The 25,377-nt window shown below is 45.3% G+C and overlaps 1 protein-coding gene and 2 long non-coding RNA genes across 10 annotated transcripts; 1 reads left to right on the plus strand and 2 right to left on the minus strand.

The window, feature by feature from the left end:
- The first annotated feature begins 1,981 nt into the window (after positions 1 to 1,981).
- On the plus strand, positions 1,982 to 25,268 carry fam110b (family with sequence similarity 110 member B). 6 transcript variants are annotated; one of them, XM_071490692.1, is made up of 7 exons: positions 1,982 to 2,495; positions 2,966 to 3,110; positions 10,140 to 10,183; positions 15,966 to 16,102; positions 18,775 to 19,452; positions 20,349 to 20,746; positions 20,979 to 25,268. In XM_071490692.1, the coding sequence occupies exons 5-7, from the start codon at positions 19,330 to 19,332 to the stop codon at positions 21,880 to 21,882; spliced, it is 1,425 nt and encodes a 474-aa protein (XP_071346793.1). In that variant the 5' UTR covers positions 1,982 to 2,495; positions 2,966 to 3,110; positions 10,140 to 10,183; positions 15,966 to 16,102; positions 18,775 to 19,329; the 3' UTR covers positions 21,883 to 25,268. The 6 variants fall into 6 exon arrangements, with proteins under 6 accessions (XP_071346793.1, XP_071346792.1, XP_071346791.1 ...); XM_071490691.1 differs by lacking the exon at positions 10,140 to 10,183 and adding an exon at positions 14,835 to 14,911; XM_071490690.1 differs by lacking the exon at positions 10,140 to 10,183 and adding an exon at positions 14,835 to 14,907.
- On the minus strand, positions 5,382 to 11,506 carry LOC139628712 (uncharacterized). Of its 3 annotated transcripts, none has more exons than XR_011692848.1 (4): positions 11,416 to 11,506; positions 9,088 to 9,372; positions 7,052 to 7,086; positions 5,382 to 6,174 (listed from the first exon to the last, which is right to left on the minus strand). It is a non-coding gene; the product is annotated as an uncharacterized lncRNA (long non-coding RNA). The 3 variants fall into 3 exon arrangements; XR_011692847.1 differs by lacking the exon at positions 11,416 to 11,506 and adding an exon at positions 10,365 to 10,876; XR_011692846.1 differs by lacking the exon at positions 11,416 to 11,506 and having other exon boundaries at positions 9,088 to 9,916.
- On the minus strand, positions 16,907 to 18,282 carry LOC139628713 (uncharacterized). The gene is made up of 2 exons (XR_011692849.1): positions 18,157 to 18,282; positions 16,907 to 17,731 (listed from the first exon to the last, which is right to left on the minus strand). It is a non-coding gene; the product is annotated as an uncharacterized lncRNA (long non-coding RNA).
- Positions 25,269 to 25,377: the final 109 nt, after the last annotated feature.

Genomic DNA, 25,377 nt, shown 5'->3' on the forward strand with positions numbered 1-25,377 from the left:
AGTCTCTAGACAAATAACCAAGTGCAGTTGCTTTCAATTTAAAACTCATTTGAGATACTATGACCTGGACAAATGAGAATATTCACAGGCCTGACAGGAAGCATTGAAGCTCCTTCTTTCAGCTCTCATCATGGCTGCTGCTCAGACACTTCAGTCAGTTTGAACCTCCACCACAGACCTGGTTTCAGGTCTAACCAAAGACCTCAGCTGAGAGGAGTCCTCTGTTCACCTTCTCTGAGGCACAGCACAAGGTTCCACCATGTTTCTATGTTACATCAGTTTGTAGAGAAAAGTCCTGGTCCTCCTCACACACACACACACACACACACACGAACTGTGTAAAGAAATGTTAGCAAAGCAGCTGGAGTGTCTGACAAACCTCATGGAGCATCCAGTTATTTAACAGAATTAATACACACACACACACACAAAGATGATCTGTTGTTGCTTAACCCTTCAACCCTACATCTGCTCTCGACTTCCTCCTCTTTCTATGTCAATGTCTCTCTCTCTCTCTCTCTTTCTCTGTGTCTCTCTCTCATCTCTCATGTCATTGGATACCTCAGGAGTAAATGAGTAAATCTCATCAGTGTCTGACTGAAGTCACACTAACACTTGAACCTTTGTGTGTTCTCATTTTTTTTTATTTGTGTAAAAATTGATTTGTTTAAATTGGTATCAAAACAAGTATCATTAAGAATCAGTATTGAAGTCAAGGTATCAGTATCAGTTTGGTGGATACCCAGCCCAATACTTCTCATTGCTGCATTTCTTACACATTTGGGGTTTTTTTAAGAGTAAGCCTCAGATCAAAGCTACATTACATGGCCAAAAGTCAAAGGTCAAAGGTCAAATGCAGCCTGCATAGAGAGTTTCCAGCAGTGTGCGGCAGTGTCATCTCTACATTTCTGATTGTGTACAGATGAAACAAACCAGATACAGCTTGTTAATCAGGTAAGTGAGCCAGGTTAGCTTTTTCCCTCAGTCTTTATGCTAAGCTAACCATGTCCTGGCTCCATCTCAGCACTTTGTAGTGCTCCTCTGAAGACCATGTATTTGGGATGAGATGTTGAACATGCACATCGGTGAAGTTTTCAGATGTTAGAAAAGAAAGTCTATGATAATATGAACTTAATAACTGAACACATGGCAATATTTAAATCTGTGGATGTTTAACAGAATCTATTTTAACTAATCTTTAATAGAATAAAGTAACCATTACCCTTAAACCATCAACCCAGACCAGACCTGGGCATTTTACGGCCCCTTGACCCTTCCTGTGGTCACTCACAAACAAGAAATGTAAATGAAAACTAGTTCACGTCCTGCACGCTGTGCTGATTTTATTTTGAAAGTGTGACTTTATTTTGAAAGATTGATACCGAATGCTGCATTCTTAACAAGGTATGGACTGCAAAATATTTATTTACAGAAGTCAAAGGAAAAGCTGTGTGCTTAGTTTGTGGTGCACAAGTCGCTGTGTTCAGGGACAACAATTTAAATCGGCACTACGTGACCAAACATGCAGAAAAATACAAGAACTTGTCTGATGGAGAGCGGGTCAAGCTGTGCTTGCTAAACTGCAAAACCAACAAGGATTTTTTACGAAACTTCATGCATCCAGGGATGTAGCTGCCAAGGCAAGCTATGTCATATCCCACAAAATCGCTAGAAAGTGAATTAATTGCTTACATTTGCAAAACAACTATTCAGTATTTCTGAGTTATGTGTTAAAAATAAAATGAAATACTAATGTAAATTATTGTTTTCCTGTTTATGACTTGTATTTTTTGACTTACTCCACAATTTTATATCTTTATTGTAATAGCATATTCTTAGTCTTTTGATTACCAGTAGCATTATCAAAATTATATAATTTACTGCTCTTAACAGTTGGAGAAAAATTAATATTGAACATAGTTAAGTTCAGGTTATTGTTGGTTCGGCCCTCTAACACACCTCAGGTTTCTCATGTGGCCCTTTGGAAAAAACAATTGCCCACCCCTGACCTAGAACATATTTAGAGTGTTTTTCCATCATGTCCAGAATCCGCCCCTTAATGTATCATCAGGATGGAGACCTTTGTCCTCTGCTGGGATCAGTGCATGGATGATCGGTGTGAAACTGTCACTGTGTTCTCTGTCACACACTAAACACGTACTGGCCCTTTAATGAAGGGACCGCTCCATTAATTTTCACAGGGGAGACCTGAGTGACCCCCGTTAGACGGACTCAGGTTTCACACAGATTCACGGAGTCTTGGGGACAAGGGGAGGCAGGACCCTCACAGAGGGTAGAGATGGTGAGGGTGGAGGAGTCTCAGCTTCTGTCAGAGGTGGTGGAGCGGCGGGCAGCTCCGCTCCGCTCTCCCGCTCCGCCGGACATATCTGTGTCTGAGCTGGGCCTGAGCTGCTAGCAGCCGAGGCAAGGCAGCCGGCGTACCCGGAAACTGTGTGACTGCAACCTTCACAATAAAAGTCAGGGCAGGCGTCAAGGTAAACTAGTGAATCAACTGGCACCTATAAAAAGTGTCTAATAAGAGCTTGTTTTTTTAAAATTTAACATACATTTTGAAACTTCATTGACTTAATGTCCTATATAAATAATATAATGTTGTATTAAATATATAATAATAATAATAACAATAATAATAATAATAATGTTCTGTTGTTGTTCTTCTTCTTCTTATAATTCTCAATATTATTATTATGATTATTGTCATATTTAAAATGACAGCATATTTTTAATTACAGCATTGAAACAACAAGAATCTATTGCCCCTGTTTCATGTTTGACTTTATTATGTTTGGTTGAAATAAACCTCCTTCCTTTTTATTTTACAGAGGAATGCACAGTGTCGGTTTTCCTTTATGTTACATTAGTAGAGTCTTTATAAACATCCCAATATAAACGTCTTTAAAGTTCTAATAAACCAGACTGAGTAAATCCAGGTCTTATTGTGAAGGCAGGACCGGAAGAAACAGCCGTGCTGCGGCGCGGTGACACGGAGAACGGGCTGGGAACAGGATGCTGTCAGGCCGAGCAGACGCAGCGATCTAACGGACAGAAACCACAGCAGCATCCTTTGTTTTGTGGAGCTGGAGGTCCAGGTAAGGACGGCTAACTACCGCAGCTGTGACGCTACACCGGCTTTCCGCCATACCCACAATGACCTAAACAATATCGGCGCCGGTGACGATGCGCGGGAGTCTTTTTCTTCATTTATAGCCATGTCGAAAATATGGCCATTGTTCGGTTGACTGTCAGATAGGCAGCGGCCGAGACGGTGTCATGACCGCCGCATCAGTCCGGAGCAGAGGGCTGGTGGTGGAGGAGTAGGTGGTGGTGGTGTGCGTTTGTGTTACATAAACAGCTCAGTGTGGTGAGGCCGTTCACAGCTCTCAGCTCAGCTACACCAAAGTCGGTGCTGGAGCTCATCCACGGCTGCGCTGCTTTGGCGGTGGGGGTTTGGCATTGCATTGCACCACCAGCGCACGCACGCACGCACGCGAGCACGCACACAGGTGTAGTTACTGACGGTGTCAGCTCCTGAGACACGTGTCTGCTGCAGGCCGGATCAGAGCTTTGTGGACTTCATGATGCTGTTGCTGATGTTATTGCGGAGGAGACAGCCCCTCCTGCTTCTGGCTGAAATGTCCCAGCGTTTACATGATGTTTACCTGTCAATACCAAAACGATATACTATATTGATACTTTGCCAAGTGGCTTGAGTGTTTGTGAGAACAGGGGCCCCTAAACTGTGGTCTGAACTGTCCAATCAGCTGTTAGAGCTCTTAAACTCAGTCAGGACTCTTGATAACACCTGAGGACACACACTAAACATGGAGCCTCTGGAGCCACAGGAGGTCTGGGCCCCAGGGACGTGTCCCCTGTGCCCAGCTGGTATGTCCCTCTGTGGTCCCTGGACAGGAAACCAGACCTGAACATTAAATTCTTCATGTGGTCTTTCCCTCAATATTCAACAGGAACATTTCCTTCATTAGAAAAGGAGAAACTATGATACCCATGATACACTGTCATGTGACTTTACAGTGCTGTAGTACACACAGGTGTTGTAGTACACTCTGAGTGTTGTAGTGTTGTAGTACGCTCTGAGTGTAGTTGTACACTCTGTGTTGTAGTACAGTCTGTGTTGCAGTGTTGTAGTACACTGGGTGTTGTAGTACACTCTGAGTGTTGTACACTGTGTTGTAGTGTTGTAGCACAGTCTGTGTTGCAGTGTTGTAGTACAGTCTGTGTACACTGAGTGTCCTCTCTGTAGTCAGTGTTTCCCTCGTGTGTCCATGACTGCGCAGCTCTGACCTGTATTTACCTGTGTCTGTGTGGGAACAGGTGAGATGACCTCAGACAGGTGATAGCTGGGGTCACCCAGGTTCACCCTGTGCTGTGTGTGTTAACAGCTGTAGTGATGAGTGGTAAATACTGAACATAACCTCACTGTTTGTGTTGAAAATAAATAGAAATAAATGAGTTAATGAGACTTTGACTAACGAGTGCAGAGGACACGGTTACAGCAGTTTAGTCCTGGTTGAAGTGTCACAGCACATGATCAGGATTTTAATTAAACCACTGAGACTGGTTTGTGCATGTAAAATATAAATAAGTGTTGCGATCAGTCATGAAACATTACATTTTTAAACACAACCCCCGGGGGGTGCAAATTTCCCTTACAGACATCAGTGACTTGGTCCACTGTCAAACTACCTGTTTAATCAGACCCCACCTGAGTGATAAATGTGAGGTGTTCAGGTGCTGGAGCACTAAACAGAACTTAGCTGGTAAGAGTCACTGTGACTCTCACTGACATTCACACTTAAAGGAGCTTTTTGTAAGTTTAGGTACTGCTACATAGCTAACGTTAGCATTAACAGCTGTTTAATCACCAAGAGGTTACAGTGATGAGACAGGCCAGAGCTAGCTGGTTAGCATGCTAATTTCAATAGACTGACCGAAGCTAGTTGGTTTGCATGCTAACCCCTGTAGACTGACCGGGGCTAGCTAGTTAGCATGCTAACTTCATTCATGATAGAGACATTGGTGTTTGTCTCCATCTCCGGAGACAGATAATGGTGAGTAAAGGATGAAGTTTCATACTGAACTCACGTTTCTTCTACACTGCTGAGTAAACAGTTGCTAATGCTAACATTAGCTATGTAGCTGTAGCTAAACTTACATCTAGCCCCTTTAACTCAACTCTGGTTCTGTTATAAATTAAAACCAAATCCAAAATGAATTTTGAATTTCCCTAAAGAGATTAATAAAGTATTTGATCTCATCAATCTAAAATGTCATGTGATTAAAGTACTATCTATTTTAAGACACAGTCAGACACATAACACCTGGTCCAGGTGTTCCTCAGCCTCTGTCCTCAGTCTCAATGAGTAATGCTGGGTAATTTAGTCCAACACAAACAGTCAGAGGTTTCCTGGTTCAGAGCTGAAGGATCAACAACACACAGTGCCTGAGAGTGAAACACTGAGGAGAGAAATGATTTGTCAGTAGGTAATAAATGACTGTTTCCTGTCTGAAGAGGATGTGACCTCACTGACCTGCTGGTAGAACTGGTCCTGACTGGTTCCGAGCAGGTTGATGATCATTAGTGGCTCTGACGCAGAGCTTTGCACCAGTAAACCAGTCACACCAGCTCATAATCAGCTGCAGTGATTTCCACAGAAGTGGGGTCACATGATCGAGGGTCATGACTCAGTTCACAAAGAATCTGCATTGGTGATGATTAAAGTGGGCTTGGTTTATTACGAAAAATCCCAATAAATCCCCCATATGTCTCACATCCACTGAACTTGACCAACACCTAGACCTGAGAGGACCAGTTTTACCAGCAGTGACAGTGGGGTCATATTAACACTGGCCATCAAGTGTGAGTCACGTGGGCCCTGGACCCTGTTCACACCTGTCTGCAGGTGTAGTTATAATGTTCTGCAGTGTCCACTGTAGATGATGCTGCGATGATGCTGCCGTGATGCTGTGATGATGGTGCAGTGATGCTATGATGACGCTGTGATGATGCTGCGGTGATGCTGTGATGATGCTGTGATATTGCTATGATGCTGCCGCCATGATGCTGTGATGATGCTGCAGTGATGCTGGTCTGCAGGTACCTGGTTAGTTGTGGTCTGTGTGGTGGTTCTGGTCCTGGTTGTCAGTGTAAAATAAATTAATAATAACGTCACCCATCCTGCAGCTGTGTTTTCAGGATGCAGTGAGAGACAGTGAAGGACATTGAGGATAAGTGAGAGACAGTGAGGGACAGTGAGGGACAATGAGGGACAGTGAGAGACAGTGAGAGACTGTGAGGGAGAGTGAGGGACAATGACGAACAATGAGGGACAGTTAGTGACAGAGGACATCATTCACAGGATCTGCCACAGTTTATTGAAAGAGCTGCTCTGACTCAGATGTTCCAGATGTTTCCAGGAGGATTAACAGTGATGTCACATTTTCTTAAACAGTCATGAGCCAACACTGAAACATACAGTAATATAACTATATATAAAGGTAACACCTGAAACATAATATATGATAATCGTATTATAAACCCTGCTTCAATCTAACAATCACTCACTAACTAACAGTCATTAGCAGTGAAGAAACCATCGGCTGCAGCCTCTCACCATCCTCTCTCTGTGGTTAAAATGACAAACTTGCCTGTTCTCAGTTTGTGAGCTCTCTGCAGCCACTCTCAGTGCTGTCAAAGAAAGTTTATGAGGGAAGACGCTCCACTTTATAGCACCACTGTACAACCACAAATCCAGCAGAGTGAGACGTCTGTTTATACAGCTCCTCACTGGCTCCCTCTGTCTGTAAGTCTGTCTGTCTGTCTGTCTGTCCCTCTGCCTGTCCCTCATCAATCAGCTCAGTTCATCACAGATATATACTCACTGATCATTTCTGATGTAAATGAGAACAGAGAACAGCATACTGAACCTTTCCTCTAGCATGGACACTTCACATTAATCAGCATTTAGCTAAGACTTAAATGTGGTCTGACATGTTACTGATACAGTCTTACCTGGAGCGATGTCATGTCAACTGTGACCCCTGACCCTGAGAAAAAAAACAAACTGAATTTATTCTTCTCTTTCATGTTGTTGAATTGAGTCACAAAATATTAACTGTTTAAGGATTAGTCCAGTCAATAGAAAGTTCTTACCTGTGTGTGTGTGTGTGTGTGTGTGTGTGTGTGTGTGTGTGTGTGTGTGTGTGTGTGTGTGTGTGTGTGTGTGTGTGTGTGTGTGTGTCTGTGTGAGTGAGTGAGTGAGTGAGTGAGTGAGTGAGTGAGTCTGGATTGAGGCCACCACAGAGTTCAGTCTACCTGTGACCTCTGTGTCGCCTCTGGTCATCAGTTCTTCTGTTAACACTGATCCCAGGTTTAAACCTGACTAAATATTAGATATTAGAGGACGTCAGGTGTCACCGGTGAGGGTTGTCTGTCAGTTGATTAATGAGTAATTGATCGATCATTCTAATGACTAGTTCAAAGATGGTATAATGACATTCAGGGACACAGGTTGTCATGTGACTGAACATCATCTTGAAGACGACATGATGGTCAAACTGACCTTCAGGTTCCTGGTAGATGATTGAACAGACCTTCCACTGGTTAGCTAGCCATCATTATGACTGCAGCTTCTGACAGGCTAGGCTAGGATAACAGCAGTACAGCATGGTCATATTGTCCAGATCCATGTTATAGGTCATGACACATGACTGTAACAGTCTGCACTCTCCGAGCAACGTAGCATTCAGGTGAAAGTGACCTTCAGAATTTCCTCCACTGAAGAAGAAACCACATTTCCATCTAAAAAGGCTCTGACAAATAAAGAGATTAGACCAGAGAACAGGAGGACTGGACTGAGGACTAAAGGCTCAAATCTTAGTCGGTTGGTGGACTGTCAAAACAACCAGAAAGTTTTTTAAGTTCTTACCAGCTCCATCATAAAGCTTTTTAAGTCTTTACCAGCTCCATCAGTGTTTTTATGGAAGTGTCATTCACGCAGCCGGTCCCAGTGGAGCAGTCCAAAGCTGAATCTCTTTCCCAGTCCAACAGTGGATCCAGTCCTGGTCTGTCTGTACTGAGACTCCAGCTGGACAACGAACTGGTTTTCTTCTCCTCCATGTGTCAGTAACTTGATGCTACATAATGTCTGTTTTCATTAGTGACAGCTACAGTAGCATTATAACATTAGCTAACTGCTGTTACCTATATTATAATTGTGGTCGGCTGATGTTGCCTTTGCTAGCTGACTAACTGTCAGCATATATACAGCAATATCAGCATGGACTAATGGTTGTTTTTGTTGGCTCTCATGTTCAGAGTAACTTTATTCAGTTGTGTCTCTTGTCTCTGTCCGACACTCTGTCTGACCCTCTGTCTCACCTGTCCGACCCTCCGTCCGACTCTCTGTCCAACCTGTCTGACTCTCTGTCTAACCCTCTGTCTAACTCTTTGTCCAACCCTCTGTCTGACCCTCTTATCACCTGTCTGACCCTCTGTCTGACCCCTTCTCCAACCCTCTGTCCGATCTGTCTGACCCTCTGTCCGACCCTCTGTTTGACCCTCTGTCTCAACTGTCTGACCCTCTCTATGACCCTCTTTCCCACCCTTGAGCAGATCTGAGAAATGAATGAAAGCCATTCTTTTGGTGGTGTTGTCTCTTCCCTGTCTCCTTGTTTGCGTCCCGTAGGGATTAGTCTGAACTGATCTTGGCACTACTCCCTCTGTCAGTCCAGTGAACATCACACAGCCCTGAAGTACCACAGGCCTAGATACCAAGCTGTTCCTTCAGACCTGCTCCTCCTCTTCCTCACCCTCTTCCCTCAGTCTGTCCCAGTCAAGGAGAGGAATGAGAAACAGGAAGAGGTGGTCTCGTCCTCTAACGTGGTTTCAAACACTGAGCTTTTTATTTCTGACACCGTGCTGCAGGATGACGTCTCTGTGCTGTGAGTAAAAAGCTCTGGTGATTATCTCTCTAGTGATGTGACCTGTGGCTCTGTGCTAAACTCATTAGCTCTGGAAGACGTCAGCTTAGCTGTGCTGCTTCTTACCTGAACCAGGACTTCCTCAGAGCTGCTGCTGGTTCTCAGGTTTAGATACGTTCCTCCTGGATTTCTAAAGGTTCTTCTTTTAATCCAGTACAGCTGACCCTGGACCGAGGTGGATCTACTGTTGCCATGGGCAACAATGTGTACAGTGATTATGTGCTTCGTTATTCGCCAAGTCATCAAATGTTTGATCACTGTGTGGAGTTCCAGGAACTGCTCCTGTGGTGAGTCGATTGGTCTTGTGGAAACATGGTGTTCTCCAGGCATTCATGTTCTGTTCACACACACCTGACACAAGGAGAACACACACCTGAGTGACATGAAGTGAGAACACACACCTGAGTGACACAAGGAGAGAACACACACCTGAGTGGCAGGAAGAGAGAGCACACACCTGTCTACACAGGAGCACCAGTCAGCTGGGAGAGCAGTGGTCCAGGGATCAGATCTACCAGGAATACCTGATCCTGCAGCTTTGCTACTATGTACTACTATATGTTATGTGTGTCTGTGTGTGCGTGTGTGTGTGTGTGTCCTTTGATCTGTAGAAGATGGTTGTTAAGGTTAAAGCAGGTCACAGCTGCACAAACCAGTCTAGATGGTCCAGGGCCCCTCAGAATGGTCTCTGACTCGTCATGAATCCAGAGTTAGCATATAGCTAGCTGTCGGCAGGTATCAGGCTGACGTCTCAATACAAACACACAGAGGTCATTTATGTTGTCTGTTCTCTAGTGTGTCTGTTCTTACTGTTACTGACAGTCATACAACTAGGGTTGCAAAGGGGTGGAAAATTTCCGGTAAATTTCCATGGGAAGTTAAGCTGGGGAATTTTGGAAATATTCCAAATTGGAAACTTTCTATGGGAATTTATGGGAATTATTGGGAATTTATGGGAATTAACTGGAAATTGGGGGTAATTTAAACAAACTGTATCATATACAAACGTAAATGTAAATATTTTTGTTTTGTATTTTTGTTTTGTTATTTTTTGTAAACAACTGGAATGGTCTTCAAAATATTTTACAATTGATGTATAAATTCTTGTATGGTTACAGAAAACCGTCTTGCAGGAGTCAGAAGAAACAGCATCACATTTGAGGTAGCTATAATAAGCAAGCCTCTTAAATGGTCAATGAAATGAAAAATAGCTTACATTTAGCACCTAACTTACCAGCTAGCTAGCTACTGCATGAATACATTTTTATTTAATTTTTGCAAGTTAAACAGCAATACCATTGTAGATCAAATATATTTACCCCATAATATTATAAAAAACTTACTTGACTTTATATAATCCGCAGGCTCAGCTGTGTGGCTTCAATAGTCTTGTGCTTTGGGCTCAAAAGTGTGGCCTCCAGGGTTTAAGCAATTATCTGTGCATGTGATGGAGAAGTGCACAGTGCATGCAGGGGGTGTGGCCACAATACCCCTGCAGTAAGCAGTGCTGTGTGCATGTGATTGAGGAGTGTACTTGCATTAAATCTGGTTGTTTTAGCCAAGATTACGCTACAATATATTTTCCCCTACTATATTTATAAGTTCCCTGTTGAGGGCCAACCTTCAATTTTGTAAATTTCAGTTTTATTCCCATAAATTCCTGTTAATTCCCATAAATTCCTGTTAATTCCCATTGAAAGTTTCCAACTTTGAACCCTTTTGCAACCCTATATTAGGGTTGTCACGATACCAGAATTTCAGTAGTTGATACCAATACCTGTGATTGTCCACGATTCTTGATACTAATTCGATACCACAATAAAAAAAAATTAAAAAAACAGGGCGGCCCGATGGCGTAGTGGTTAGGGCGTGTACCACATGAGCAGATGCTCTTAGCAGGCGAGTGCCGGTTTAACTCCCGACCGGCCCAACTCTGTCCTGCGTGTCATTCCCCCTCTCTCTCTGCCCTTTTCCTGTCACTCTCTACTGTCCTGTCAATAAAGGCAAAAAAATGCCCAAAAAAAATCTTAAAAAAAAAAAAAACAGAACCCATGTACTTTTAAATTCACTAATTTATTGAAAACTGCTTTAAACTGTCAAGTATTTAATACCACTATAAAAACAAGCAATACTGTGCTTTAGGTAATAAATAACAACAATATTCAACTATTTACATTCAAAAAGGAACAGCAGTGGCATGAGCCTTCAAGTATATAAAACAAACAATATTCTTCTCCTTATAAATAACAAAACAACAGTGGTGTGGAGCCTGATCTCACATAACTAAAACCTCTAACACCAGGCACTGTTTGCATGTCAGCTTGTTTGTGTCTAGAATTGCTCCGTATTCATCTGCCTCGAATGCAAAATATTTCCACTCGCGACTCTTCGTACCTGTTTTGTCACCGAGCCGACGTGTTGTGCTTCCACTCCCACTTGCTGAAGCCATTGTTATGGTTGGCTCAGGTTTTCTTCTTCAGCGCCGCTGACTGCTCTGTGCTGCTCACACGTGTATACTGCCCCTGTCAGTTCCGCCAAGAATCGACACGGCTCGCCGAGGGAAAAGTTGAATATTCGGTTCTGACGGTACCAGAAAAAAGCAGGTATAGCTGTATTTTTTGTGTGTTGGTATCGAATTGGTACCGGGAGTATCGGTTCTTGTGACAACCCTACTGCAAAGAGACACAAATATACTCCAAAGTGACAAAAAGAGACTCAAATATACTACAGAGAGACACAGACACTACAAAGAGACACAAATGGGCTACAAAGAGACACAAATATACTAAGAAGAGACACACATTTACTACAGAGACACAAATACACCATAAAGAGACACAAAGAGACACAAACATACTACAAAGAGCCACAAATATACTGCAAAGAGACACAAATACGCTACAAAGAGACACAAAGAGACACAATACTACTACAAAGAGACACAAAGAGACACAAAACTACTACAAAGAGACACAAATACGCTACAAAGACAGAAATATACTAAAAAGAGACAAAAATATACTGCAAAGAGGGATACAAATATAGTACAAAGAGGGGTGGTGTTTAGCTCAGTGGGTAGCGCACCCGCCCCATGTGTTGAGGCTATAGCCCTCGCTGCAGGCAGCCCCAGTTCGAATCCCGCTCCGGGCGTCCCCTTCCTGCGTGTCGTTCTCTCTCTCTCTCTGCCTCCCCGTTTCCTGTCTCTCTCGACTGCCCTATCAATAAAGGCATAAAAGGCCAAAAAATAATAATAATTTAAAAATATAGTACAAAGAGACACAAATACACTACAAAGAGTCACAAATATTCCACAAAGAGACAAAAATGGACTACAAAGAGACACAAATATTTCACAAAGAGACACAGAGACACAAATATACTACAAAGAGACACAAATACACTACAAAGAGAAACAAATGGACCACACAGAGACACAAATAGACTACAAAGAGACACAAATATACTCTAGAGACACAAATATACTACAGAGACACAAAGAAATTACAAAGAGAGACAAATGCACTATAAAGAGACACAAATGTACTACAAAGAGACACAAATGGACTACAAAGAGACACAAAAATACTACAAAGAGACACGAATATACTACAATTAGACACAAATATACTAAGAAGAGACACAAATTTACTACAGAGACACAAATACACCATAAAGAGACACAAAGAGACACAAACATACTACAAAGAGACACAAATGTACTACAAAGAGACAAAAATATTCCACAAAGAGACACACATACTACAAAGAGACACAAATATACTACAACGAGGGACACAAATAGACTACAAAGAGACAAAGGTTGTCCACAGCATCTGGACCATGGTGGTTTGTTGGTCCATCTCAGCAGCCTCAGCTTCGTTCTGTGTGCTGTTGCTGTAGTTGCTGAAGAACCAGTCTGAGTCTTGACTGAAGCATTCAGTGCTTCTTTCCTCTTCCTCTTCATTATCATCCTCCCAGGCCCTGTTCTTGGATCATTCCAGGAAGTGGCTCTTTGTCTTCTACTCTGTGATTTATTGTTGAGCTCCAGCGATCACCAGGGTCGACCAGCTGACACCCAGAATCTGAGTCTTCATCTTGAACTAAATGATCATCATCATTCTCTCGGTGTGGGTCGTCTCACAGGTGTGTGACATCTCTTAAGACCTCAGAGAGCTGCTCATCAATCCAGAACCTGGTAGGGGATCTTTGTTTCTGGAGGTGGGTGTGGATGGTTGTCCTCATCCTTGTGGTTTCTGTGTTCATTGAACCATTTTCTGTTGTGGTTGGTCAGCATACTGCTGCAGATGAAACCAGTTGTCTGGTGTTTTTCATTCCCTAAGGCAATGTGGGAAATGTTTTTACCTCAAATCTCATCTCTACTGGGGAATTTAAACAGAAAGTGCTGAATTAGCCTCGGACTGAAGAAAAGTGACGCTCAGGCTGAAGTGATATAATGATGATGATGATGATTTGGTCTGTTCACAGTGGAGAGAGGAGGAGGAGGGTTAAAAAACATGGATCAGAACTGACTCACCTGCATTTTGACACTAATTGCACAAATCAGGTACAATACCTTATGGTCTGGGTCACTGCTGCATCTCCAACAGCTGGTGTGTTGGTGACAGTCACATCAGCAGCTAAACTCACTTCCTGTTTTTACATCACCACTGGTCAGAGGTCAGGTCTCTGTGGCAGCAGGTCAAGTAAAGTAGTCCAGAAGTTCTCCTCAGCAACGTTCTCCAGCTCCTCCTGGAGGATCCAGAGGTGTTCCCAGACCAGATGAGATAAATGATCCATTCAGTGTGTTCTGGGTCCACCCCAAGGACTCCCATAGTCGGACGTGCCTGGAGACCTCCAAAGGAAGGCGCCTAGGAGGATCCTAACCACTGGCTTCTTTCACCATGAAGGGGAAGCAGCTCCACTCTGAGCTCTCTCTGGACGTCTGAGCTCCTCACTCAAGCTGCGTCCCTGCAGAGGAAACTCATTTCAGCTGCTTCTATCTCTGACAGTCACTTCAGTCACTACTCAGAGCTCATGGCCAGGAGAGAGTGAGAACAAAGATAGACTGGTCAATCAAGAGTCCTGCTCAGCCCTCTTTACACTGCGATGATGTAGAGCCAATAAAACTCTTCATTTCTCTATAATGTCCAGCTCTCTTCACACATCCACAGCTGAACCACGGTGGGGGCCTTGCTGTGGGCTTTTGTACTGTGGCAGTCTGTCGACTGAAGTAAAATTGCACAAAAAGGCCTCACAAAGTATGATATGGAACTTTGTTCAAAAGATTTTTACAAAGTGAAGATAACGATGATGGAAATGTTTTAAAAAGATGTTTCATTGGTAAAGAAGTTTAGAATACGTACAGATATACTGGTATTTATGCCTGACTGGAACTTGAACGGTGGGGGGCGCTCTCTGGATCAGAGAGTTCAGGAGCTCCAGTTTCTCTCAGCTGCTTCCTTCAGCTTGTTGTTTGTGTGTTTGTGTGTACCTGTCTTGTAAAAACACAACTGTATCCTTGTATGTCAGAGCTTGTCCTCTCCAGGTACTTTGTGCTGGTCACTGAAGGGATCAGATGAGAGCTCATCTGAGGCCCCACCACCACCACATCACCACCACCACGGAAACTCTCTCTGTCCAAAGTCTTTCTGCTCCTGTTCATGAGCCTGAACAGTGTGTAACAGCAGACTCATCAACAACCTTTAAAACACTCAGAAATGACACACTTTGTGACAGCATGGCAAGTGTATGTAATGTAGTCATGGCCCCTCACCTCTCTGAGGCCGACAGTCAACATCTGTCATCCTTCACAGGGAGGAGATCTGCTGCTGGATGGATCGAGCTGGTGTGCAGCTGCAGGATCAGCCGATGACTTCAGTGTGTGGTGTATGTATGTGTTACAGTAGGAGAGCCCTTGCTGTTTGTGTAGCTGTTGTGAAGCAGGTCATTAGGTGGGAACTCCCACTGAGAGACCATCTGGACCTCTGAGCGCCTGCACACGCACACAGACCACATGACGATGAGTCATTAATGCTGAGCCAATCAGACCTGGTGCTGATGTCACCTGGAAAAAGTAGATCAGAGCAGGAGAAGATTTACAGTGACTAGAGGGAGAACCAGAAACTGTAAATAATTAGGAAAGGAGCTTCAATGCTTCCTATCTTATCTCCTTTAACAGAGGAAACACTGGACCTTTCTTTATGAAAGGAAAGGAGAAAATACCGTCCCACAATTCCTTGCTGCAGCAACATTTAAAGCAACACACCACTGTAGTTTGACTGCAGCAGAATTACATAAATGTAGAAACAACAGAGCTGCAGAACTGTTAAATGTTTGTGACTCGATCCAACACTTATGTACATCCTGCTTTAACTGTCTGAGCTCCAAATCATAAAACAGATTTCTTTTCTCTAAATCCAGCCTGGAGTTGTCATGAAGAACAAGAATATTGAATTTATACTTCGGGTTAGGGTTATCATCATCATAACAAAATACTATATACATAAATGTTGTTTTAGTAAAATCCCCTCCCATTTTAACAAATGAAGGCTATAAAAGGTCGGAAGTGTCCATATCAGTAAACTATATAAACGTCTGTCTGAATATCAATTAATATGACCTCTGATCAGTTCATTTTTTAATTGAATTATAATTTAAACGGCTCAGTTTCTGAGGTCGAGGAGAAGTGCTTAGGAAGGGAGATTATTTTGACTTTTCAACCTCAGAGAAGTTCTCCTCCCGACTGTCCACAGATAACACACCTGTCTGTAAAACCCACACAGACGCTCTCACTTCAGACTGAACACTGATGACTCAGGACAGGTCCTCACAATTCATGAGATGGTGTCAGCATCCAGGTGTTTGGACAGGTGTCCTATAAACACAGGTTCTGATTGTTGCTCTGACTTTTCTCTAACACTTTGTCATGTCTCTTTAATTGACAGCTGTGACACCTGCTGACAACCTGCAGCACCTGGACGAGAAGGGCGACGTGTCCTCTTCTGACAGCCAATAACAAAATATCAGAGCACAGGAGGAGCCAACAGGCTGAGTCACTAACCAATAGGAGAGCTCCAAACTGGTAACTATGACAACACTGTTTCTGTGTAAAGACTCACACTAATAGAAGTAAAGACTCAATGTTACATAACAGGTGAATTAACACTCATTGAAACATGATGGTTATTTATCTGACGAGACCTCAGCAGGTTACTGTCAGTCCACTCAGAGTAGACCAGCAGACCAGGACCAGAACCTGGAGCAGGAACTAATCCAGTTCCTGAATCAGTATCAGAACCAGGAACCAGGGGAGCACGTTGTGTAGTTGTGTTGTGTGGTGACTGTGATGTTTGAATCAGTGTTGGTAAATAGCTGTGTACAGTCAGCTGCTACTGCTGTTGTTGTTGTTGTTGTTATTGCTGTTGTTTTTGTACCTGTTGATGTTTTTGTTGTTATTATTGTTGTTGCTTTTGTTGTTGTTGCTGTTGTTGATGTTTTTGTTGTTGTTGTTGTTGTCGTTGTCGTTGTCGTTTTGTGTTCTAGTCTCTCACCCTTCCTGGAGACCTGTAGAAGAAGCTCTCGTTGTCTTCTCATGGTATTTGAACTTTGGGGTTGCCAAGTATCCCAGCATGCATTTCACATGAACCTGCCTGAGTCAGAGCTGTTGTGATGTTTGTGTCACTAAATGAAACTGTGATGAAACAAAGAATCAAAAGATCAGTTTAATAAAGTAACAAGATCACACCTGTGAAGAGGAGAGGTGAGGACCACAGGCCCAGACTAGCAGCCTGGTTCCTGAGACAACCTTCAACATGATGAGGAGAGCAAGGTCAGGTCAGAAGCTCTACATGCTGCTTACGCAGGAGAGAAAAAGAGCTACAAGGGAGTGTGTGTGTGTGTGTGTGTGTGTGTGTGTGTGTGTGTGTGTGTGTGTGTGTGTGTGTGTGTGTGTGTGTGTGTGTGTGTGTGTGTGTGTGTGAGAGAGAGAGCTATGACGTCATTGACAGGCATTACCATGATTAAAGTCACAGATTTCTCTGTTCGAGAACTGATGGGAACATCAGTGATGATGTGAGAACACAACAATATGTAGAACAGAACACAACTCAACAACATGTAGAACAGAGCACAACTCAACATTTAGAATAGAACACAACTCAATATGTAGAACAGAGGTGTGGTTGTTCTAACGAGGAACAGGTTCAGGTGATAACTTTAAGTAAACTCTTGCTGTTACTGTTCATAATAATGGGAACAGTGATGATGAAGTTGGTGTAGGTCTGTCATCAGTGACCTCAGAGACATCAGCCTGAGGAGGATGGTTACTCAGTAAATATAAAACAGCTGATCAGAGGAGGATGAGGAAGATGTGATGAAGATAATCCAGCTGATCTGAACATGATGGAGCAGAGTCACCATAGGACCACTCAGTAGCAGGAGTGTGTCTGTAGTGAAACGCTGATGATGTTGAACATGTTTGGTTTGTTGAATCAGCAGATTGTCCGCGTCACTGACCTACTTCTCTCTGGTCTCATTGGTGGGATAACAGCAGACAACTGTCACTGTCTAACTTCCTGTTGTTTTCCCTCTGTTTGGGGCAGGCTCAGGTTACACTGAGGCTGCAGAGAGCTGCTTTTTACTGAGTGCAGGAATGTGTCAGTGTGTCTTCTTCAGCCATGAGTGAGGATAAAGGTGACCTGACAGGTGTCTCCTGAGGGTGGAACGAGAAGACAGGAGACAGAGAGTCATCAGTGTGGCTATGGACAAGTTCAGAGGACCATGAGCAGAGCCCTGAGGTCCTCCAAAGTCCACATCACAACATGTTGATAAGAGGAGCACAGAGTCTGGATCAGTGAGTTTACTGCTGGACATATGAGATGGAAGCTGCTGAGACACAACCTACTGAGACCCACCAATACTGACCAATACTAACTCAGAGACCTTGGATCAGGGTCTGGTATCTGAAGGAAAGCTTTAACCACTGCAGTGTTAAAGTCAGTGGACAGTGACCAATGAACAGGATTCAGGACTGTAGGTCCCAGAACTGTCCAGAGGTCTGTGGAGAGTTCAGCTGGTCCAGGGTGGAGCAGGCAGGTGGTGGGTTTAGAACCAGAGTCTCTAAATCTCACAACCTACCTGGGACTCAACGTGATGCTGGTTCTGCAGGGTCTAGACCTCTTTGATCCACTAGTGGTAAGAGGATCAACAGAGTCCAAGAGATAGAGCAGAGTTAGAGACTACAGGGTCTGGGACCAGGACCAGGAGCAGCTGAAGTTAAATGGTATGGTGTGAGGTCAGACTGGACTCAGATTTCTGATCAGAGAGGACAGGACTGGACAGAGACAGTCTGTGGGACAGGAGACAGAGAGGGGCGGGGGGCAGCCTGTGATTTCTCCTACAGGAACAAACACAATGAGCTTCATGTTTTTTCTTCATACAGATTGACAGCAGAAGTTTTGTGGTTAAAGACCTGGTTCTAGGTTCAGGTTCAGGTTCAGGTCTGGGTCAGGTATTCATTTGTGATTGTTCAGGTTCACAGTCTGTGAATGACAGGTCCCCACAAGGACAGATGAACAGGGATTTGTGTGCTTGTGTGTGTGGAGCAGATTACATGGTGTGTGTACACACACTGTGTTCTCAGTGTGTTTGTGTGTCCCAGCTATTCCTGCTTTTGTTGCTAGGTGCATGATGTCACAGTCTAACTCTAACCCCATTGGCTCTCTCTCTCTCTCTCTCTCTCTCTCTCTCTCTCAGTGAGCTGAACAGAGGTGAAGAGACAGCAGCCGGGCTTTGATATCCCACCATCCTCTGCTCTTTCTTGGGTCCAGTGGAGGCAGTCATCCACACCACTGCACTTAAACACTCAGCGTTCTTCACACCCCCCCCCCTCCCGTCTGTCTCTCTGTCTGTCTGTCTGTCTGTCTGTGTGTGTGTCTCTCTCTCTCTCTCTCTCTCTCTCTATCTCAGTTGGTTGACTAGGACAGAACCATTAACCAGTACTGATCTCTGGGTAAAGACCAGTGAAACCAGTTCAGGCTGCAGAGCTGCTAACTCAAACTGTTCGTCCTAGTCCAGTGATGCAGCAGCACGTTTGACTGCAGGACCTGAGCACCCCCCCCCCGCCCAGAGTCTGGCTCAGTCCCAGGGTCCCACAGGCCATGAGGAGGGTCGGGGGCTGCACTTCTTTCTAGACTCTCTCTTCTTCACCTTGTGTCTTCATGTTTTGGGGGTCCTCCGGTGCCCCTGCCCTCTGTCGACCCCCCTGCACCCGCTGCCACCACGGCCGGCCACCCCAGTCGCCTCGTTGCCATGCCGACAGAGACGCTGGCTCCAGCCCTGCCAGATAGCAAGGCCGCTGGCCCCGCAACACCCTTCAGCTCTGCCGTACCCCTCCGCATCCTCAACAAGGGCCCCGACTACTTCAGGAGACAGGTAGTGCTACACTGTGTGTGTGTGTGTGTGTGTGTGTGTGTGTGTGTAAAACTGGATGAGTGTTGTGTTCACTGACGTGTATAGAGACTGGATGAGTGTTTTGCTCATTGAAATGTGTAGAGACTGGATGAGTGTTGTGTTCATTGACGTGTATAGAGATTGGATGAGTGCTACATTCACTGAAACGTCTGTATAGAGACTGGATGCGTGTTGTGTTCCTGACACGTGTGTATCGAGACTGGATGAGTGTTGTGTTCATTGACATGTATAGAGACCAGATGAGTGTTGTGTTGCGATCACTGACATGTATAGAGACTGGATGAGTATTGTGTTCACCGACATGTATAGAGACTGGATGAGTATTGTGTTCACCGACATGTATAGAGACTGGATGAGTGTTGCGTTCACTGACACGTGTCTAGAGATTGGATGAGTGTTGTGTTGTGTTCACTGACATGTATAGAGACTGGATGAATGTTGTGTTGCGTTCACTGACACATGTATAGAGACTGGATGAGTGTTGTGTTCACTGACATGTATAGAGACTGGATGAGTGTGGCATTCACTGACATGAATAGAGACTGGATGAGTGTTATGTTCATTGACACCTGTATAGAGACTGGATGCGTGTTGTGTTCACTGAAGTGTGTATAGAGACTGGATGAGTGTGGGATTCACTGACATGAATAGAGACTGGATGAGTGTTATGTTCATTGACACCTGTATAGAGACTGGATGTGTGTTGTGTTCACTGACATGTGTGTATAGAGACTGGATGAGTGTTGCGTTCACTGACACGGCTATAGAGACTGGATGTTTTGCGTTCACTGATGTGTGTAGAGACTGGATGAGTGTAGTGTTGTGTTCACTGTCACGTTATGTTCCCTCTGTCTCAGGTGGAACCGAACCCGAAGCGTCTCAGTGCTGTCGAGAGACTAGAAGCTGACAAAGCCAAGTATGTCAAGAGCCAGGAAGTCATCAATGCCAAGCAGGAGCCAATCAAACCGCCTGTGTTGGCCAAGCCTCCTGTCGTCCACGCCCTCCTGTCCAAGAGAGGCTCTGGGATTGGTGGAGGAGGAAATGGAGGCGGGATCAAGGCGTCAAATAACAACGCCAAGTCCGACACGTGTGCGACGAGCAGCGGCAGCAGCAAACGGGAGAATTTAAACCTGGAAATCCTAAAAAATCTGCTCAACTCGTCTTCCTCTTCAGGAGCCGAAGGACGAGGAGGAGCTAAGAGTGCTGTGCTGATGAGGTCATCAGGAGGCATGGCTAGGAGCTGGACACCATCGGGGTAAACTCATAAGCTTTGCCTGTGTTGTGTAAATAGCTAGTTTAACATTTAACAAAAGTTATGACATCAAATTAAGGTTTTCAAGTCATTTGTGATGAGATGAGTTTAAATGTTTTTATTTTTAGTGACGTGATGAACAGTCTGTAAACAAGACTCCATCATTACAGGGCAGCATTTCTTCTCCTTCATACTACTACACTCACTCATTCAGGTTTCTGTTCTCTGCTCTCAGGATGCCGTTAACTTACCGATCTACGATGACGCTTAATGAACAACCAACAGACTCGGCTCCCAGTCCAAGCACCTCACACTCCCTTCGCTCCTTCTCCCATTCCCTGAAGGTCCCTCCCATCAACAGCGGGGGTCGTCGAAGTCCACAACAGGCAGCAAACCTCAATCTCAGCAGACGAGTCCTGGACGAGCGAGGAGGTGAGGGAGGAGTTATTGATCGCTCTCGCTCCCCGCTGCCGCCTCTGCTTACCTCCCACTCCTCCTCCGACCTTCTGCGACTGTGTAACGGCAAGCCGCTCCACACTGCCCGATCCAGCAGTTCCTCAGCTCCACCGCTCCCTCCAAAACCAAACCCTGCCTCCCTGCCACCTCCTGCACTCTCTTTGTCACTGCCTCCCCCTCGTCCAACTCCATCGGCCTTTGACAACACCACCCCTCTGTCGCTACCTTGTGATTTCGGAGACCCTTCCAGCACTTTGACCGATCCCAACCTGGAGCTGGAGCTCGGTTCATCTGTGGCTCGTCGCTCCTCGCTGCACAGATCTAAATCAGACCTTTCGGACCGCTACGCCCGGGCTGGAGCTGACGTGGAGCGCTTTTTTAACTACTGTGGCCTGGACCCAGAGGAGCTAGAGGCCGTTGGTCCGGAGAACTTTGCGCGAGCCAACTCAGACATTGTCAGCCTGAACTTCCGATCAGCCTCTATGATCTCCTCCGACTGTGACCGGTCGCGGCGATCCTCCAACGATGGGCTGTCAGACGGAGACGAGGGTGAGGACGAGGAGGAGGAAGCCGGGGAACGTGTCCCATATGGCATCTCAGCTGTGGAGCGAAATGCCAGAGTCATCAAGTGGCTGTACAGCATCAAACAGGCGAGAGAGACACAAAAAGTGTCGCATGTTTAGGATGAGCTCGACAGACAAACTGCCCATGGGTCAGAGGTGATGGACGGACCAGAATCAGGATTAGAGACTGATCCTTGGGGCTGAACTGAAGCTAAATGAAGAGAATGATACAAACACGGAGGACTAACCCTCCTGGGTCCAGCACCACATGAACACCAAGAACAGAGAGGACAAACAAACACATATGTAAACTAACTGTTCCTCTGTGGACACGGTTCAAACTGAGCAACAGGAACAAGAGTGAGACACTATGATTGTCCAAGGACCCACAGAACAGCCACCTCACCACAAAGGACTACAGGCCTCTCTCAGAGGACATGGTGGCTCGTCCAGCAGGTTTGGATTCCCTTCAGGTGCAGCCTGGTGACCTCTGATCTGGTCTGGGTCAGTGTGTAGAACAGACCTGGTCTCAGACCTCTGATCTTGTCTGGGTCAGTGAGTAGAACAGACTTGATCTCAGACCTCTGGTCTGGTCTGGGTCAGTGTGTCGAACAGACTTGATCTCAGACCTCTGGTCTGGTCTGGGTCAGTGTGTCGAACAGACCTGGTCTCAGACCTCTGATCTATTCTGGTTCAGTGTGTAGATTAGACCTGGTCTCAGACCTTTGATCTGGTCTGGTTCACTGACTCTCAGACCTCTGATCTGGTCTGGTTCAGTGCGTAGATCAGACCTGGTTCTGTGGTCTTGGTGCTGGTGGAGCAGTAAAAGCAGTTGAAGTGGCCGACTTCTTCACTTTACCGTGTTGTAGATTCTCGGGTATCCATGATGACATAGTTAAAATCAAAAACTGAATCTCAGTCTGTTGACTCCACACCAGCACCAACCCTAATCACTAATCAGTATGTTGACACACAGCTGGGAGGGTCATGTGACCTTGCCCCCTGCTGGAGGACAGATGTGGAACAGATGTTGTTCCTGCAGTGACAGGTCAGCATGTCGACTGTGACAACAGCTGCTCATTGTTGATGTCACTGGACCAATCACAGAGCAAGGCAGAGCAGGAGCGGGTGTGGCCATGTTGTGTGTCAGCGCTCTGTCCATTGAAGATGTAAGGTTTTATAGTCGTACTGTATAAAACACACACACACACACACACACCACACACACACAGACCTCATGTAAAGACAACAGGCTGCGTTCATCACATCCTTAGCTCTGCTTCCTGTCAGTCTGTCCTCCCAGCCAATCACAGGAAGGGACCTTCACAGCCCCTGTGTTCCTAGATAGAGTAGGGGGGAAAGAGCTTACCTTCACCATTGTCATCTGTCGTCACATCTGCAAGTCACTGACGTGTCTCAAGGCCTGAAGCCATATTGGTGTGACCACAGCACCACAGTCAGCGTGTCTGCCTCCACCCCCCCCATGTCCTCGACAGGTGAGCAGGTGGTGACAGTCAGGTGAGATGAGTCTCCTCTCCCTTCACTTCCTGTCGTGTGACACTGGTCTACCCCCAGACCAGATGATCTGTCTCTGATCAGATTTCAATGCAACCAAGAAAAAGACCACCACCTCAGGACACCATCCTTCAGAGGATCCAGTCTACGAAGACCATGTGAAGGCTGAACTGAAATGAGGCGGTCTGGTCTTCAGAGGATCGTCTTCAGCTTTTATGTGCAAAGTTTGAAACGTTTGCAATGAATCCTGGGATATGTAGAGCTAGAGAGGATCCTGCCTTTAAAGAACATGGCCCCTGAGTTGAGATCCATCTGTAGAAACTGTCTGACAGATGTTGAACATGTGTAAATATATTTTTCCAAACTTCATCTGTGTCCCAGTTCAGAGGCTCCTTCTGGATCATGAAGGCTCCAACAGGTAGATCATTTATGGTCCAACATATCCCAGGATTCATTGTGTCTTTTATAATAAAATTGATGCCCAATCAACCAGCACAGACAGAGAGTCTGAGGATCACACTGTGAATGTCAGTGTTGTGTTTCAGCTCAGTTCAACAGTAAGGGTACAACTGTTGAAACCAAGGACCTTAAAAAAAAGGTTTGTGCACAAAGTGAAAATCTCCTGTAGACCAGACCATCTCACCTCGGTTCAGCCTTCATGGTCTACGACAGCTACGAAGGGCCAAACCTTCGTAGACAAGGTCCTCTGAAGGACTCTAGACTGGGACTCAGCCCTTTTCTCCACTGCAGTCATGTGTCACCACATCAGTGACGTCTCTGTCACTGAGCTGATCCTGTTCTGGGTCTCAGGGTCACTGAATCTCCTGACAGGCTGCTCTGAAACAGCTCCCTGGGGTTTAGGTCTGGTCTTCATCATATGAAGCAGTCCAGTGCAGGGGTCTGTAGGGGTCTGTAGTCCCGGACGGTCTCAGCAGTGAGCTCTTCCAGCTGCTCTGTCAGTCTGGACTGAGGTGAGCTCAGATCTCCGAGGTAATGACTGACAGGTAAGATGACAGGTAGAAGGCAGGAAAAGGTCAAACTTTAAGGGTCCGCAGACCTGTCTCTGGTCTCTGGTCACACGACAGCTGAGGTCCACGTTGTGCACGTTTCCTGATCCACACTGCAGTTTGGGCTGCATGCAGATGTCTGCAAAGGTGTTTGTGCAGACCCTCAATGACGAGATGACAGGAAAGTATGAACTAACCTTCAAACTACAGGTATAATGGACCAGTGTAAACCTGATCCACATCAAACTGACAAAAACTGGATCCACTAGTCTTGTCCCCCACAACTTGCTCACAAACAGACCTGAACTCAGACCTGAACCCTGGTATAAGAACATGTGAACCAGTGCACGTCTGAGGATGGACTCTGTTGAAGGTCCAGGGGTCGTGATCTTGTCTCCTCCACCAGGCTGTCACCCTGAGGAATCCAACTTGTTCTTTGATCTTTTCTTCCACGTCAGACTGAAGTGAAGCCCCTCCTCCCTCCCTGCTCTGAGCTCAGGGCCGTGCTAGCATGACCTCCCACCCCACAAAACCCAGCTGCTTCTCATTGTCAGCGTTAATAGAGACATTGTAGAGTTCTGGCATTGTCCTGTGTCTACATGGTGCGTGTGTTTTCACCTGGACTGACAGGTAGATTTCTTCTTCTGTGGTACCTGCTTTGTTTTCTTCCTCTGTGTGTAAATGCTGTAAGAAAATGTACATATTTGATTTAAAGACCGTGTGTTGGTTCAGTTCTGCTGTCTGAAGGTTTCTGTGTAACCGGAGACAGAGACCAGCTGCCCTGGGTCCAGGACTGGGGTCAGTCTGGACTGGGTCGTTGTGGACTGGTCCAGGACAGGGTCAGTGTGGACTGGGTCAGTCTGGACAGGTCCAGGACTTCGGGTTGACTGTTTTTAACAGTGAAACTTCACATTTTGCTTGAGAAGAAAAAACTTGTTAATGTTTCTTTTGCATTATTTCAATAAACATCTTTGTTTGATCTGATGTTTGTTTGTCTTCTTCACCTGGAGTCAAAGCCACTGCGACCTGAGTCAAACAGAACTGAACTGAACAGAACAGAACTGAGAGTCTAAACAAACATCCCCGTCAGCTG

The sequence above is a fragment of the Trachinotus anak genome, unplaced genomic scaffold (assembly GCF_046630095.1).
Source record: "Trachinotus anak isolate AG129_WGS33_773 ecotype Australia unplaced genomic scaffold, CSIRO_AGI_Tana_v1 ptg000012l, whole genome shotgun sequence".
NCBI classification, from domain to species: domain Eukaryota; kingdom Metazoa; phylum Chordata; class Actinopteri; order Carangiformes; family Carangidae; genus Trachinotus; species Trachinotus anak.